This window comes from Chrysemys picta, chromosome 8 (genome assembly GCF_011386835.1).
Source record: "Chrysemys picta bellii isolate R12L10 chromosome 8, ASM1138683v2, whole genome shotgun sequence".
Classification (NCBI taxonomy): Eukaryota; Metazoa; Chordata; order Testudines; family Emydidae; genus Chrysemys; species Chrysemys picta.
The window spans coordinates 19,378,951-19,397,635 of NC_088798.1; the positions used below are offsets into that span (position 1 = coordinate 19,378,951).

At 39.4% G+C, this 18,685-nt stretch overlaps 1 protein-coding gene across 2 annotated transcripts in view; it reads left to right on the forward strand.

The window, feature by feature from the left end:
• The window catches only part of SGIP1 (SH3GL interacting endocytic adaptor 1), a 164,545-nt gene that overhangs the window by 91,972 nt on the left and 53,888 nt on the right, over nucleotides 1–18,685 (forward strand). Inside the window, exons 9-15 of one of the 2 annotated variants that reach the window (XM_065553994.1) lie at nucleotides 4,232–4,243; nucleotides 10,879–10,890; nucleotides 11,758–11,782; nucleotides 12,775–12,826; nucleotides 14,536–14,621; nucleotides 15,364–15,456; nucleotides 17,121–17,195. In XM_065553994.1, coding sequence (XP_065410066.1) covers nucleotides 4,232–4,243; nucleotides 10,879–10,890; nucleotides 11,758–11,782; nucleotides 12,775–12,826; nucleotides 14,536–14,621; nucleotides 15,364–15,456; nucleotides 17,121–17,195 — 355 coding nt within the window. Of the gene's footprint in view, nucleotides 1–4,231; nucleotides 4,244–9,896; nucleotides 10,284–10,844; nucleotides 10,891–11,757; nucleotides 11,783–12,774; nucleotides 12,827–14,535; nucleotides 14,622–15,363; nucleotides 15,457–17,120; nucleotides 17,196–18,685 lie in introns of those variants that run through there. The other variant, XM_065553993.1, reaches the window with a different exon arrangement.

The window sequence follows — 18,685 nt, forward strand, 5'->3', positions numbered from 1 at the left end:
GAGGACATGCTACAAAGACACAGTGAAAGTGTATCTCAAGAAAACTGATGGACATCACAAGATGGGAGGAGCAAGCCACCAACCAACCTCAATGGCACCGCATCCTCCATCAGGCAGTGGCCCGCTTCAAGGAGAAGTGCCTTGCCCTCCAAGCTGAAAAGAGAGAGAGAAGAGGAAGGAAAAAGAAAGCACTTTCTCCCAGCAGGCAGCTGACTCGCCAGGAAATGTCTGTACCTACTGCAGGTGGATCTGTGGTTCCAGGATCCTGAGTCATCTCTAAACCCATATGTGAATCTCGAATTGAGAGATTGCTGATGATGATGACCTGGGGATCTGGTCCATATACTAGAGCCCCTTTCTGGTTCAATAATTAGGTACGCTTCCTTGAAAATGTAGCTTTATTTACGAGATAATATTAACACAAGCGTAGATGCTGCCGCACCCCCTGGCTTGAAGTGGTTTCAATCATATACAGAGTTTACAGTTTGGTTCAATAGCTCTCAGCACCCCCACAAACACAAATTTGTTTCAGCAACCCTGAATGCAAGTGCATGTCCACAAAGTGAAAGGATTTTAGCCTGCATTCAACCAAACTATCTTCCTTTTAATCTCCTGCTACAACTTGTCTGCCTCACTCCCATGGGCAAACACAGTATTGAATTCTGTCAATGCAATTCAGGGAAAAGAACACTGTCAAGTTAAAAATGCATGTATTTTAAAAGTTGCCTTAACGAGGTTGGTTTGTTTTTTAATAGTTAACTTAGAGGTGTGTGGCCTAGTGGATTGAATGCTGGAGTGAGATTTATGAGAGCTGGGTTCTATTCCTGACTCTCCTACTAGCCTGTGGGTGACCTTGTGTCTCAGTTTCTCTATCTGTAAAATGAAAATGATACTGATTTCCTTTCTAAAGTGCTTTAAGATCCACTGATGAAAAGCATTATAGAAGTGCTAGGAGGTATTATTTTCAGAACTGAAGGAAACTGAACTGAACCTGTAGCACTGCATCCTTGTACAAATGGATAAAACCCTTTTAGTGACTAAACAAAAGTAAACTTACTAGTCTTGTCATAGAACAATAGGGTTAGAAGGGAAGGCAAGGGTCAACCCTCCAGACAAGATGCAAGAGTTTGTGTCTAAACCATCCAAGACAGATGGCTACCCAACCTTCCTCCTCTTGGAGTGAAGCAGCTTCTACAACTTCCCTAGACAGGATGCAGGTAAATATCATGGTGACAGGATGTTGGGGTGATATTTACTGTCAGGACAATATTTACCTGCATCCTGTCCCTTTTAGCATTTGGAGCTCTGCTGAAATGATCTAAGGAGGTACAGTGGGAAAGCAGGAAGTGGGCCCAGGAGGGTCTGAAAGAATAATTAGACTTGTCTAGAAGCATAAATATAATCTATAGAAATAAAAAGAACTGTACAGTCACTAGGGAAGGAAGCTGGAAAGTCACTTGCCACATTTTTCATAAAAAATAAAACTGCAGCTACTCAAGTAGTTCTAAGCTGTTAAATATGTTGCTTTGAGGTGAGAATCACAGATTTTAACAGTGGGATGTTGTCCTGTCAAAGTCAACTGTATCCTTACAGAGATGCCAAACAAAACCTTCCTTGGCTGACCCTAGCAGAGATGAAACCTCTGCAGTTATTTGGTGAGAGAACAGCTGAGAGCCTCCTGCTAAGTTTTAATCACTCTGTTTTGTCAGACTACCAGAGGAACAGTTCTATTTGAATATATGATCGCTCAATTCTGTTTTGTTAGAATCTCTCAGTACATAAATAAGGTCAGATAGATGCTTCTTTCTAGCTTGCTTGAATACACCTATTCTTTCCTGTTTGGAAGTAGTTTAATTTATGTTTCTTTACTTGTTGGGATAGTTCATGATGATGATGCAACCTGACGACATCAGATACTATATCCAGAGTTTTACATCCCCAGCCTCCTTCCATTTTTTTTTTTTTACCTGCAATCCCTGCCATGTTGCCTGCTATTTGTACCATGGAAAATCCAGCCCCAAGTAGTAAGGGTTTTTTAGTGGTCTTAAGCAATGTTTATTTATGCTAAAATGAGTATATTTTATAGTACAAGCTAATAAGTTAGGTCCTGACCTAAATTTATGCATGCATGCTTGAAAAAGATAGAATCACGATTCAATATTGCAACAACCAAATAAAAGTGGTTTGATTTTTCAGAAGTGTTGTGCTCTCACAGATTTTATAGACGACCTTGGGATGTGAAGGCATTCCCCACCTCTGAAAATCGTGTCACTTTTATTTAGGTGCCATGGCCTTTTGTCCATATGTAGAGGAATAATTACCTGAATAAATCACTTTTTTTTCCTGAACCTAACATCCTGGTAGGAAAACCAGAGCTAGTCGGGGTGACCCAATAAGCTATCATACACGTTTACAGGAATAGTATTAACTTTTTGAAACTGTCAAAATCATTAGAAAACTTTTGAAATCATTATTTTCATTGCATTGGACTCTTCAGATCTTTGTAAATGAACCAGCTTTGCTAGAGAGAACTTGTTAATAAGCCCAACGTGCACCCATGTGTTCTGAATAAAAGAGAAATTCACCATTCACTGTAAAAGTTAACTTCTTGATTTACAAATTAAAACTCAACCATATGCAGTATTTCTTCTATTTCTTGCACAACTGACCTCTGAACTTCAAGGTGATAGATCACCCTATTTGGTGCAGTAATATAACCACCCATTAAAACCTAACAGTGCTGGTTGCCTTTGCTAGAGTGGCCACCAATCAGATACAGCCAGGCTGGAAGACAATACCTCATTTAGAGAGATGAGGTTTTTTCCAAGTGTAATTATGTTTCATAGCTGCTGCAGCAGCCATCATCATGGCAGCATATACAGCGGTTTCAGTTGTTTCCAGTAAAGATTTACCGTATTTATGACATATAAATAAATGTGTCTTTTATGAGAGGTTGTTTACTCATTTGGGGGAACTTAGAGTGCATTCTCTGAGTTCCTCCATGGAGTGGCCATACAGATAAGTTTCTCATGGGTCAGTAACTGGTTGACAGACAAGAAATAAAGGGTAGGAATAAATGGTCATTTTTCAGAATGGAGAGAGGTAAATAGTGGTGTCCCCCAGCGATCTGTACTGGGACCAGTGCTGTTCAACATCTTCATAAATGATCTGGAAAAACGGGTACGCAGTGAGGTGGCAACATTTGCAGATGATACATAATTACTCAGGTTAGTTTAAGTCCAAAGCAGTCTGCGAGGAGTTACAAAGGGATCTCTCAAAACTGGGTGATTGGGCAACAAAATGGCAAATGAAATTCAGTGTTAAGTGATCTAAATTAGCTGTACCATTCAAGAAAAAGATCTTGGAAGAATAAGTTCATGGAGGATAGGTCCACCAATTGCTATTAGTCAAGATGGTCAGGGATGCAACCCCATGCTCTGTGTGTCCTTAGCCTCTGACTGCCAGAATCTGAGAGTGGACAACTGGAGATGGCACTAATTGCCATGTACTGTTTGTTTGCCTCTGAAGCACCTGGCATTGGCAACTGTTGGAAGACAGGATACTGAGCTAGATGGACCATTGTTCTCAAGTTTGTGAGCAGCATCATTTAAATCTCTTTCTAACTAGCATAGCAGCTGAAGCTCACTATGGGACAGGAAGACTGCTGAAAAAGTTTATTTAAAAATGGAAGAGCTTCTGATGAAACAGATGCAATTGCGGTCACCTCCCTTGAGTCATGCGGGGCTCTATTTCTCCATCCCCTGCCTAAAATACTAGAGTGCTGAGCTTAGGTGCAATGTTTTTTTAGAAGCCTGCAACTTCTTGAGATCGGATCCTTTCATCATTCTTGCATTTGTCAAAGCTTGTAGAGTATGGCACTTTATTTTCCTGTCGTATAAACCCTTTTAAGAATTTAAACTTTTAATTGAAAATTAGCTTTGAGTGTAGTTAGAAATAGCCAGCTATGTCAGTAGCATGTAATCATTTCTGTAAATGGTTTAAATAAAAGTGCTGTGTTGTTGTATACTATTTTTTTACTATAATCTTATGTCTACCTGAATAATATTCAGACTGTTTGTATAAAATATTACCACTTTGCTGCCCGTTTAACAGGTCCGTTTAATGCTGCTTTCCATAGATGTAGATCTTTTTGTTTCTCCGTGTGTTAATTACTTTTAGAAAATATCTTATTTTCTCATTTTCTTTTTTTATTTTGGCTGCATTCTTTTAGAGGAAAAGTCCGGTAAGAAATAATTTGCTCTTTTTCTACCTTTTTATAACTTTTTTTTTTTAACAGAATACTTTCCTTTGGTGTTTTTTCTGTTTCCTCTGTCCATTTTTCACTTGTCTGTAGAACTGAAATGTAAAATGCAAATACCGTATATCATTGTTTACAAATGATGGTGTCTATTCTTTCTCCTGTGGATTTAATTCAAAGCTATTTTTAAAATGAGCTAGGTTTCGCTTCCATTAAATTTAATTATTTTCCCCTTTGGTTGTATGAGAAGAGGAAAGTTTGAGGGTGGTTTTTGCCCAAAGATTTATGGGATGAAATCCTGTTCCCAATGTAGCCAATGAAAGTTTTCCCATTTACTTGGGTGGGCCAGGATTTCACCCATGATATGTTTAATGCACATTACATTGCATGTCCAGTTAACAGATGATGGGGAAACCAAAAGTTTATAGCGTAACCTTTGCTGCTGTAGTAACATTAACAATATTAATGTGTTCTTGCCAAATACTTGGTTATAAATTTTCATCCCTTAATGTGTAGGCCTACACAGAGTTTTGAACATTAAATGAGTTGTGTGGTCTGAGCACCAGATCTCAAGAGAGGAACTTCTAAATTCTAGTCTCATCTCTTATAATTACTCCTCCTATTGCCTTGGGCAAGTCCCTTGAACTTTCTGCCTCATTTGCCATCTGTAAAACAATGATTTTTCCTGACAGTCAGGAGTCTTGTGAGTTTTGTTGGCTAATGTTTGGGCTGAGAAGTGGGTTGTAAGATAAGCTGAGTGATAAGTTCTAGTTATTTAGGCGTATTAGGTACATGTTCTAAAGATGAACTCTCCTTTCTTCACTTTGCTACCTTACAGTACCTCTTATTACTTAAGTTTTCTTGTGGCATATGGTAAATATTTTTTCTCCCAAAATAGTTTTGAATAGATTTGAAGTAAAGTAAAAGTCCACTTGTTTCATCATTAAAAGAAACCAAATGTTTAAGAAATTTTACAAAGCATCTTAATTTTTAATATGGAAGAAAATACTACCTTGATCAAATAAATAAATTATAAGAGGACTTGCTAACTAAGAAGAACACTATGCAAATAGACCTTGTCGTAGAAAAAAATGTAGGGCCAGATCCTTAACTCACCTAACTCGGTAGCGCACCACTGAAGTTGATGGAGCTATTGCATCTGACACTGGCTGAGGTTCTGGTCTATAAACATCCCACTATAACAGAAATACCTTTCTGATTCATTTTCTCCATACCACTGCAACTTCAACTTGAAGTTAATTAGTAAATTTTAGGTGGAGCTTTCCTGCAGTCTGTCTGTATTGCAGGTGGTGTGTCTGTATCGATGTGGCTTTTGTTCCTTTTCCAGAAATCTGGGACTTTTTGATCTTAGCTGTCTGCATAACCATTCACAAATAACAGTCAAGTTTTATTAGAAAATCTAAATCAGAATTTGAATGCTCTCCTGGCTTTTAAAAAAACACTCATGCCTTAAATTATCTAAGGTACTTTTGTTTACCCAGTGACCCCATGGACTTTGTCACTGGTCTGTTGAATTTCACGTAGTTTTTTTTCCTGCTTTACTTATTTCCCTTGCTGGGCAGAATAGACAGCTGCATTCATATACATAAAATGGCCTACCTGCTTCAAAATGAGAGATGACTTGTCCCATGGTAGGATAGATGAGCTAACCAAAGATGCAGAGGTCTGGTCTAGTCTTCATTGTGCACACAACTCCCATTAACCTTAATGGAAATAATACGTGCAGAACAAGGGGAGAATACGGATCAGGGAAAAGACCAAAATATGAGATGTCACTGGGATAATGGGGAGTGGAGGGTTAGGGGGATGGAGAATGAGAGGGGCACTCTAAAGGTATGCAATGAAGGTTTCATGTGTTATGTAAAACCACTGAAGTGCTCTCTGTTTTTTAAAAAAATAAAATTCTTCTCAAACTTGCACAAATACAGAAGCCTCATTGGACTAATAAATTTATCACATCTACCCCATTAATGAAACATTCTTAATCATATCAGATTCCTTAATTCATAGAAAAAGGACTAACCTAGCAAAGACTACCTTGAGTGGAACTGACAAGTATTCATTAACAAATATCACAGAGTTGTGGGAAAAGTCCAGTAAAACATCAGCTGAACAGTCCTGTATTTATTGTACATCAAACTGACTGCGAAGCTTTGCGAAACGAGAAGAGTATGCCCAAGGCAGTTGTGATTTTGACATGTCTGACTGATAGCATTTGAAGTTCCAAAACCCTACACCATCTGTTTGCAGAACACCTAGATAACTGAAACACAACTCTGAGATATGTCATGAGTAACTTCAATTTTGATTGACGCATACGTGGTGATAGTAAGTTGCAGTTGTTTATTACAGGAAAAAGATTTTTACCAGTTGGCTACACCAAAGGAAAAAACAAAAAACCCTCAAAGGCAGATTAGGAGGTTCCTTGGAAAACTGTGGGAAAATGACATTGATCCCTTCATTTACTTTCTTTGTGACTTTGGCATGATTGGCCATAATGGCACATGTACCATGGCTTTTCCAGTTTCTTTTTACAGAAGAACCTCAAACACTGAGAAATGTGAACATCTCAAATCCCCGACCTTATGTGGCAGAGAGGTCATAAGAACTTGTATGGTTCTTGATTTGGAACATCGCCAGTTGCTTCTAAAACCTTAGATGAACTTAACTTTACTTGATTACAGATTACAGGTCCCTGAAAAATTCCCCCTCCACTTCTGATGTGACATTTGACATTACGAATGTGTGTGTGTATTGGCAGGGAAAAGGGAGATGTCCTTGCCCCAGTTACGGAACTGTCGATTACTAGGTGCAGTAAATACACCACAGTTCAGCTTAGCATTGTCTTCAAAAATGGTTAATACTTTGTATCAAATTCATTAACCCAAAGAGACTGTCTCTCTTTCAGGTATTTGTGCAGGTGCGAGAAGAATATTAATGGTTTTGAAGAATATGTAGTACCTTACTCTCAACTTTATCACTGATTTCATGAAACTGTTAGTTTTATCCATACATTTTAACTTATCTCTGCTGTAACACTCACATGCTGTATATGTATATACATTCAATTATATACAAGCACACACAATAGGCCATTTGTTCAGCCTTCCTCTGGTTGCTTTGCTTTGCTCTGGCAGCACACAGCAGCCAAAAACCCCTGCCAATCCAGCCCTCTGTGGATTCCTCCAGCATAGGAGGAACCCCTATGTAGTAGCTCTAGGAGATGTGGACAGGAACACCAGTGGGCTCTCATAGTTCCCAGCTACTTGTACAGCACTTAGGAGTCATAGGCAGCTAGGAGCAATTTAAAGGATATCTGAGGTTGCTGGAGTTCCTAACCCCAGGATCAGGGAGCTTCAGAGTACCAAAGCATACCCCACCTCCCACCCACTGCACCAAACTTGTCAGCTGAAGATATATGCTGGCATCTTCTTTATTGCTTGTATCAGCAGGTAAAGTTATAGTGATACCGAAGGAAATCCAAGCCAAAGAAATAACCACCTGTGTTGTGTTGTCCAAACATGGTCTGTGAAGCTAGTAACTTAGCTGATTGGTGCACACATAGAAGATTCTCATTGGGACTTAGTGTCCTTTAAATAGGGAAGGGATTTTCATAGAAACGTAGAAGTGAATCCTAGAAAAGTAGGACTGGAAGGGACCTCAATACGTCATCTAGTCCAATCCCCTGCACTTAAGGCAGGACTACGTAATAACTAGACCATTCCTGACAGGTTTGTCTAACCTGTTCTTAAAAATCTCCAGTGACGGAGATTCTACAACCTCCTTGGGCTTTCATATTCATTGGAAGACACTTAGGAGAGAATACTGATAGACTCCATGTATATGTACAACTTTCTACCCCATTATACCTCTGAAGCATACACCAAGGTGTTGGCTTATTATATTCTTTTCTTGTTCTGCTACTGGGTTGTCTTCCTCTGTACAGTAGTGGTTCTGGGTACTCCTGTGTCCTTACAAGTTCAGACCTTTTTTGGATGTGTGTGTGTGGGAGGGGGTAATTGCTCCCCATAATCCATTCTTCTTGTGCTCCGCCTCTGGCTGAGTATTCTCACTCACTCTTTTTACATTGGCTCACATTAACAAGTATTTTTCCTTATTGATAATAGGGTCGTCATTGAGCTAGGACAGCATGTTCTCAAACCCCGTGATTTTCATTTCAATCAACTGAAAATTTCCAAGGAAATATTTCCTCTTTTTGTTAATGGCAATTATTTCTCTCCTGTAGAGCTTTTTTTTAAAAATTCATTGTTGCCTTGGCATTCAAAACCAACTGCCTCTCAGTCCAGGTCTGTTTCTCAAATGCATATATAATGTACTCACCACCATGGTATTTAGGTGCCACGTGTTTGAAATAGTTGCTGGTCTGCTGCAGTTTCTTTATCCTCACAAGATTTGGGTTTGAAGAATCTCTTCCCAGGGGAAGTCTGTGGCTTGTTTATGGCAGTGTTCTCAAAGTTTAAAGATGCCTCAGGATGAGACGACACCCTGCATAGACTGCATAACCCATTATCCTGCCTTGTAGAGTTGGATGAGACTTGAGGTGTCTTTAAAACACCATTTGACACCTGACTCAGCACCCAAAAATACTTAATTTCTTTTAACAAAAGGCTTCCTATAGCCTGGTAAATTAAATATATATTTTAAATGGGGAAATGATGCTTCAAATCTTTGGGGTTTATGCTTATATTAATATATCTTTTTTTAAATCCTGGGTTTTTTCCCTCCTCATGGAAGGGTCCTGTGAGCGCTAATGATGCCTCTTCCCTGATTTTTCTTCTTGAGAAGAAACTGTCAATCTTTCAATCATTATCTACCAAATTGCTTTGCAGCATTTTGTGGTTTACAAATGTGGATTAAAATTAAACCAGCCAACTGCTGTTCACTTGGAATCTGACCCGGGCTTTGACTCCAGGTGTCTTGAGCCGAAAGGCTAGTGCCCCAAGCTAGATACTTGGTGCTTTTTAATATCTTATTTTAAGCTTAGTGCTTCAGTGGGTTGTTGGTCAGAGATTTGAACTGTGAATTACAAGTGCCTCTAACTCTAGCTTATTAGTCTCATAGTGTAAGGGAAGCTAATGTGGCTGAAAATTGTGCAGAGACCATTCCAGGTGCTACAGGAACAAGGAACAAAATGAGCTTATTCTTATAGGGCTCACTAGGACACACTGTTGTTTTTTCTGGTAGATATTTTTACTGTAACAAAGCAACATGACCTAGTGCTTAGTTCCTGACACTTTGAGCTTGGAACTAATGAGTTCTAATAGCAGCTCATCATGACTCTGGGCTAATCACGTGCCCCCAGTCCTGCAGTAAGCTCCAGTCACTCTAATATTGGTAATACTTACCATTCTTACAGCTCAGCTCAGAGGGAATTAAGGTTGCTCAGCACCTCAGAGTCATGCCTTTAATCCTCTATCTCTTTTCATTTTCTTCTTCTGTAAAACTTGGATAAGAATGTGGTACCTCCTTCCCAGGTGCACTGAGCATTGATTGCGAAGCACTTTGAAAAATGTAATATATAAAACACTCCACACATGTTGAGTATTAGCTATCCCCTGTAGCTCTAATATTACTATCTCAGAGGGAGGGAGAGAGAGATCCGTATGTCTGGACTGTGCCTGCCCTAAATCATTGGCTTCTTGGGTTCAAGGACAATCTGGAATGCGTTGTACACACCAGTGTTCAGCTCTCTCTCTCACTCTGTTGTTGTGATGACCCCTAACAATAATTAAAATAGTGCCGTTGATCATTTTAGTTTGCCTCTTCTTGAAAAATTATCCATTGACTCAGCTTTATTTTATGGCATGGTCCTAAAGGACTGAGGAATTATTGCAAGCAAGAAAGACAGAACAAGAGGAAGGGAACTTGATCTTGAGATCAGATGCACACCTGTTAAGTCTCCACAGGTTGGATACCATCTCTCAGGATTCCTCAAGAAATCTCATGCATTTTCTCCCATGGTTTTTCTCTTGAAACTGCTTATGTGAGTGGTTCAGACAACTCTTCTCCATTGTGCACTCTCCCAGCTCCTCTGCTTTCCATGAGTTGGTTGTATTGTGAGGAGTATGGTAGCTGAGAACAGAGGAGCCTGGAGGACAACATGAGCAAAGGAAATGAGCCCATCTGCTTGCCCAGTACTCCTGAGAGGGGGAAGGTGCTTGTAAAGAGGTTTCTAACTTCAGAACTGAGTTGTGAGGAGGAGAGCTCCATTGCCACAGGAATGAGGGGAGGGAGAAGATGTTTGTAGAGATGCCTGAGTGGTGTACTTATTACACCTAAAGTTGGGAACTTCAGGCACCCTAACAGACATCTTCCATCCCACTGTGATTCTGGAGCCTAATGTTTTATGTAGTTTACCCCCCAAATTCCTGACAGCCTTGTAAATCTCTAAAAAGCAGGGTCAAGGTCATCACCATTAATGAGCAAAACCCAAATTCGGGTAGGAGTGGGGGTGCAGGAGTTTACTTTTCAAAACACTATTTATTTAATTAGAAAAATCTCATATTACCCAAGTCTGTTTACTGATCTGTCATTCTCTGACTAGGTGTCTGTTCTCTCTTCCTTCTTGCTGATCACAGAGGCGCAGCCCGGTAAGAACTCTTACAATGTTGTAGTCCTTACATTTGTTGTGAAAATGGCTGACTAGTTGTTGGAGTCTGGTTTATTTAGCCTTAAATCATTTTTTCTGCGTATCTGTAGTGAAGTAAATGAATGTACACTTTATTTGGTATAAGTTTTTTTTTTTAACCTTCTGAATGATGTATCAGAGAGAAGTCAATATACATGCTTCTTTGTTCAAATACATATGTATTTGTATTAGTCACTCAGGGTTCAGTCCAGCAGCGGTGTGAATGAGTTATAGTTATGAAAGCAGGCCTGAGCCATCAGTGCTTTGTTATTGGGCTGCTGAGCATGGTGTAGTGTTGTTCTCACGGTCCAACAGGGTGAAGAAAACCAAAGGGAGAAGGTGATTCAGGCTAATTGCAAGAACACTGTGCCCAGCATACACACGAAAGCATTGAGCAGCTTGTTGCGGAAGATGTTCCATGAGACCCTTCTGAAGTGTTCTCCCATGGCTGCCCCTGCCCTGTTGCTTGAGAGCTGGCCTTAAAAGAACACAGGAATAGGTGCTACCCCTGATAGGTGGTAGGAATAAATGAAAATCCTGAAAATGGCTGCCATTCATATCAATTGCATTTAAGTACCTATTCCTCAACCATGCCCTATCCTTGTCTCCCCTGCCATTCTCTTCAGGAGCAAAACTGATTCCATAACGTGTATATGTGTGTCATAAAGGTAATTACCAGCATAGATGGTGGATTGGAGTCAAATTTCATTTACTCCTTAGTATTGATGCTTGTCTTCTTAATCAAATTGAGATGTTGGCTTTGTTACCTGTTTTACATATAAATTATGCTCACCTGGTCCTAAACCTTAGTGTTTGTTTCTAATTCCAGGGTGCGATTAAAAGGAATTTATCCAGTAAGTATATATTTTTTAGTTTGCAGGAACAGATAGTGTCTCAAGAAGACTGATTCTCTCGTGAACTTTAAAGAAGGCAAATTTATGTCAAAACGCGCTCCTCTACGTAGTTTTCAAAGTACACTTAAACTTTCATTTCCCAAAGAGTAACTCTTAAAGGAGAACTCTAGGTACTGTATTATTAATGACTGAATCCTTGAAATGGATGGGGGATGTAATGCATGTGCCGTTGAACTGCTGTATCTAGTGTTCCACCCTTCAAGAATGTGTTGCTTATAAAATTAACTTAGTCTATTAATGTAGGGTGACCAGATGTCCCGATTTTATAGGGACAGTCCCGATTTTTGGGTCTTTTTCTTATATAGGCTCCTATTACCTCCCACCCCCGTCCCGGTTTTTCACATTTGCTGTCTGGTCCCCCCACTATTAATGTGATATGATGCCTCTAAATTCAAAAGGCACATGGAGCATTCTAAGTTGGTGGCATGCAACCCTGTTCAACAGACTATATTTCTTAGAATGTCAAATAGTCCCAACCACAACATTTTTAATAAGGAGGAATAAAGAAGGCAAAGCTAGTGCTTACGCGTTTGTGCTCTCAAGTCAGAAAAATTAGATAGCAGACAATTAGATTCTGCTTTCTACGCAGACAGCTATACAATGGGCTTGGTATGTGGCGACTTGCTGAATACATATATTCAGGGAATATGAGACAGGAGTTACACACATACTGTAAATCTCTGCGTAGAGGGATGAGATTAATATATTTGTATGTATTGGGGAGCGGAATTACACTTCATCACCTTATTATGGCTTGAGATCACTCAGCCTCTGACTTCTATGTCATAGTGTCCACGTTTAATTTTTAGCATGTAAGTGCATGCTAGTTTCATGTAGTTGAGGTGATCCACATCTTTGAGTAGTTCATATGAAAAATTGAGATAGAGAACTCAAGTGAGAACTGATCTAAACAGAACTATCATATGCGACAGGTGAAGAGATAGCAAGACCTAGGCGTTCAACACCAACTCCAGAACTTGTAAGGTCAGTATGAAAGAAATTGTAAATTAATCTAGATATTGCACAAATGTTAGTCTTGGATCCATCCTTGCACCAAAGGTAGAGATGAGCAGTTAACTTATTACCTAACCCACAACTACTTTGGGAGCTGATACCCTGTTAGGTTTGTACATGAAAATCTGCAAAACTATCTAGATTTGATACCATTCTTGGTAGCAACTTCAGGAAAGAAGCATTTCTTAAAAACACCATCTCCAGCATTTCATCTTACTTCCTGGAACCAATCATAATTGTAAGAATGATGTAAAAAAGTGGAAGTGCCCTCCATGAAGTAAAGTAAATCATATTAATATATTCCTCTGCCTACTGAGTCAAGATGACTCAGTGCCAGCCTGAAGAGTTCACTGTGTGCTTTAAGGCTGATAAGAAAGCTTTATTTATCTAAATTTAGCTCCCTACCTGTGACAACTTAGCTGTCTGGTTATCACTAACACAGCCACCTTCCATTTCACAGGTGGCTTTGCTGTATTTCAATGATGGGTGTCTAGTGTGTAATCACACTATTGTCTGTCTTGTTTGTAATCCATTTACCAAGCTATATTATTTGGGACCTTTGGTTGAAAGGGCAATCAAATCTTATATAAATGTCAGTGATTGTATGTATTCATGATGCTTCCTCTCATGCTGACTGTAACAACTTTGTAACGATATCAGATGCCATGGTGATAGGCACTGTATAAAAATCTCAGTAGATCTAGAAGCATACCAAAAGCAAATGCAGAAATAAAGGCCTGCTGAGGCCATTTATAGTTTTCTTTATTCATGTTGGGATGATCCCATGATCATAAAACAATCAGGTCTCTTCTAATCTTTGGAATAAAGCTATGGAATGTATGGAATGAAACAGAAAAAAAGATAGCCAAGCCAAACATTTAATGTGAAACATCACCCTAAGGGTGATGTTCTGCCACTGATGTGCAAGTAATTCATATCCAAAATAATACTTGTTTGTATTAACAGGAGTTATGTATGCAATCTGTCTATATTAGTTCTCTCTCTAGTGCCTAGCTCCTTGTGACACCTTAGAGACTAACAAATTTATTTGAGCAACAATCTAATGGGTCCATGGCCACCCAGGTCTGGCACCTTTGCTATAATAGCACAGATCCTTGTCACCTGAACTAAAGAAGAATCTTCACATTGGCTGTGTCTACAGTGCACCGTAGTGCAACTATGGATGGGTGGGGGGGTGAATCGCAGCACACATCGAAATGCTGCAGTGCTCTGTATCTGCCCTGTGTGGACAGTGCAGGCATGAACTAAAAGGAACCTAGTTTGTATTAGCATAGTGCTTTTCAAATAGGACAACATTAACGCAAACCAGGTACTTTTTAGTTTGTGCCAGCAGCATCCACATGGGTCAGTTACAGCACTTTGGTGTGTGCTGCACCTCACACCCCTGTAGTCCAAACGACAGGACAGTACAGACAATTATCAGTAGACCTAAGGGTTTTCATCTTCCCTGTGGGTCAGCCGCTTGCAGGCTATATAGTCACACTTGATCAATGCTGGCAGTATCTCCAGTAGAGAGTGTGGTATGCATGCTTGCTAGTTAGCCCTTTAATCCCACACATAGCACCGAGAGGCTAACACCTCAGGACCTCTTCATCCTTTAAGCCCATTTACAGTTTGTTCCTTACATTTCTTATGCTAATATTTGTATTATCCTGCAGCAAAAAAGCCCCAGATGATCCTTCAGCCCTCGCCCCACTGTTTGGCCCACCACTGGAGTCAGCATTTGAGGAACAAAAGTTGGAAGGTATGAAAATTGACAGAGGGGTGGGTTGCTTGCTTGTTTGTTTACTAGCCTGGCCATTTTTAAAAAATGGGAATGTTAGTTTGAAATAAGCCTTTTAAAAAAATAAGTGAATTCTGTAATAAGGTCAAATGTGCAACAAGTCTACTTGATCACTCTTCCTGCCGTTGAGACATTGCACCTGGGTAACTCCTTCCTGTACAATACATAGAAAGTGGCACAGTTTGCAGATTATAAATTGATGATAAACATTTAACTAGTAGTTCCAGTGCATGCAAAATAATTACCCTCTCGCAAAATAAAATTTAATCAGTGATCAGTTTCATAAGAACTTACACTTCTGATACAAACCAAACCAAACCATAGTCACAGGGGAGATCGTATGCTCCTGGTGTAGGCCCCTCAATCCAATATAAACAGAACCACAAAGTTTATAATTTCCTGGAGAGTATCTCTGTTAAATATAAACAGCATCCCAGAGGATGTAACATCATGGCATTTTCTCTGTGAATGTGATTTTCTATATTAGGCAGATAGACCAGGCGTTTGAAACCCTTTTAAAAGGAACATCAGCTCCAGCCAGACATTGAGTCAGGGAGAAGCATGTGCCAATCCAAGTATCGATGGAATGTGTGTATCTTCTGTCTGGTAGAAATTGATATTCATAATTAATTAGTGGATTCTATAATTGAAATTAAGTATTTTGTATTGCTTTGGTGTATGTGATTTATTTTTGTGTTCTTAGCTCCTTTAGATCAGACAGAGATATGGGGTTCTGTCCAGCCAGTGAATTCCAGTCTAGATTCTCCAAAGCTACCAAGACCTTTTCCAACTGGAAGTAAGTTAAGTGTGGATTATCAGTCTGAAAAATCAGGTGTTTCATTTTTATTATCTGGGCTAGGTATACTATGAAATTCTCTAACACTGTAATCATGTGGCAAGTTAGTTTGTTTTTACTGGACTGACTTTAACTGCAACATACTAGAATGGGAAAAGGTGACATTAGTTTAATAATGTGTTGGATAGACGGCTTTCAGAATGAAGGAAACAATTCACTTCATCCCTGGGGAGAGAAGCTTCTGCCTGTAATGTATCTGAATTTGCAAGACTAAATTTGACTCTATTTATCTGAAGAGAGAGAGAGAGAGAGATCTAGGAACAAATACAGCATATGATGGATACTATAGCTCCTGCTTATCTCCAAGAAAGATCCCGCTATCCTAAATTCGATTCACAGTTATATCTCCAGAGGAAATCATAGAAATGTCGGTCTGGAAGAGACCTTGATGGGTCATCTACTCCAGCCTGCTACACTGAGGGAGGACCAAATATATCTAGATATCCCTGACAAATGTTTGTCTAATCTGTTCTTGAAAACCTCCACAACATCCCCTGTAAACCTATTCCAGTACTTACCTGTCCTCCAGTAGTTTGAAAGATTCTTCCTAATATCTAACCTAAATCTCCCTTGCTTCAGATTAAGCCCATTACTTCTTGTCCTACCTTCAGTGGACATGGAGAATAATTGATCACCATCCTCTTTATAACAGCTTTTCATGTATTCAAAGATTATCAGGGCCCCGCTCAGTCTTCTTTTCTCAAGACTAAACATGCCCAGTTGTTGTTGTTTTTTACCTGTCCTCATAGGTCAGATTTTCTAAACCTTTTATCATCTTTGTTGCTCTCCTCTGAGCTCTCCAATTTTTTTCCACATCTTTCTTAAAGTGTGGTGCCCAGAACTGGACACTGTACTCCAACTGAAGCCTCACCAGTGCTGACTAGAGCAGGACAATTGCCTCTTGTCTTATATATGACACTCCTGTTAATACACCCCCAGAATGATATTATCCTTTTAGTAACTGCATCACTTTGTTGTATCATATTCCAATTTTAATCCACTGTAACTCCCAGATCCCTTTTAGCAGTACTACCGCCTAGCCAGTTATTCCCCATTTTGTAGTTGTGCATTTGATTTTTTTTTTCTTCCCAAGTGTAGTACTTTGCACTTGCCTTTATTGAAGTTCATCTTGATACAGATAGTGGTGATCAGGGCCGGCTCCAGCATTTCTGCCGTCCCAAGGGGGAAAAAAAAAAAAAGCTGCGACTGGCGGCGGCAGTTCAGCGGCAGGTCCTTCGCTCCTAAAGGGAGTGAGGGACCTACCGCCCCCGAATTGCCGCAGGTGCCGCCCCTCTCCCTTGACCACCTTGTTAAGCTGGTGCCTGGAGCCGGCCCTGGTGGTGATGCACACTAATTGCCCTATAATCATTTAATTACGCAAGGATTTTAAAATAATCTACCATGATAAAAAGCAGTGAGTCATATCACTGTACCACATTCCTGAATCTTGGGACAGGTGTGCAATCTTTACCAACTCTGCACCTTCAATGGCATTAAAAAGAAGACACCCTGAACAGGAGGACCCTACAAAGAATCAAACACAGTTTTTTATCAGCTTAATGCGTCTCTTGAATTTATATTCTTTCCTCTGACCTGTTTTTCAGCACCTCCACCACTTCCACCAAAAAACATTCCAGCTACACCACCTAGGACTGGTTCTCCCTTAACAGTTGGAATAGGTAAGAATGAGGCATTACGTTTATTAGCTCATGAAATAATACTGCATAAGATATATACCGGGTACTGTGCATAACTGAGCATGGTCCTGTAACCACTGATTCCAGAACGCCCCCCCCCCCACCGACTTCAGTGCAATTTCTGCATGTGTAAATGCTTACAGAATCAGGTCCATTCTGAGGAAATCTGCATAAGGACCACCTATTTGAACGTACTTGTATATGTTTAAAACACATGCATTTTATGTTTCCTTTTTATTTCCGATGTTTTTGCATCTATTGTGTTCAAAATTATACTACCTAAGTCCTACATACAGAGCCCTTGGTTTTTTGAATGATTTTGTCATCTTTACTATCTATTGGTTTATTTCCTCTCCCACTTTTTGGTACTGAGCCATTTTAGTAAAGAAATGTGACACTAGTTCTAAAGTTAGACCTGAAACTGTTATTGTAGCTCTTTAAATTGGCTTTTAACTTTCATTTTGACTGTATTTTTAAGGTTCAATTCTTGTGAAATATGGGTGCAAAACTAACGTTCCTTTTTCTAAGAGCAATTCGGGGTCTGATCCTGTAATTCTTGCACCCCAAACTCCTGTTGCTTTTCAATGGGAAGCTTGGGTGCGAAGTTAGGATGTAATCTAGAATTAGAAAATTTCAGTGTTGTTCATGCAGAGGTATGCCAAATAGCTTTGTTAACTATAATACTTGTAAAGATGTATGGTGAAAGAAATCTAGGCTGTGTGGAATGCAACAGGAGTAAATGAGGTGCTTATAGCCGTATGTGGCTAGCAGACATAAATTTATCAACTAAAATCAGAACTGTATGTTTACATAAAGAAATACAATCGTTCTTTGAAACAGATGCATTGTATGGAAAACAATAGTTACATTATGCAACATGAACATACAATGCAAATGTGGTATATTATTGATCCATTTAGTCATATAGAATCTCTATGCAATGAACTTAGTGCTCTATTCATCAATATCTTTATTCATACTCACGTATCTTCATTTTTCCATTTTATAGCTATGCAGTCAGATGGCAGTTGTCAACCTGCATAAAATAGCATTCATCAACAAGAGCAAATGAAATACGCAGCCATGTGTGACTATATATTTGCTGGCTTTTGGCTTGCAGCATATTTCAGTATGTGTATTAAATGTGGTAATACAGAAAGGTCTCTTTTTAAAATTGAATACATTTTACTCCCTAAAATACAGCATGAGTGGTTTTCTAAAATCTAAGAATATGCAATAGATGTAGATGGATGTACAAAGGAGGGTATGTAGTCATTATAGTAGTGGTGTAGTGGGTATAGCCGAGGACTCCTGGATTGACCATCTTTTGCCACTGACTTTGAGACTTTGGACAGATCACTGTGTTAATCAGTTACCCCTTCATTAAATAAGTATAATACAACCTCCCTGGGGTGTGGTTAGGCTTGCTTAACTTTGAGATCTTCCATAAAAGATGCTATACTGTGTAAGGT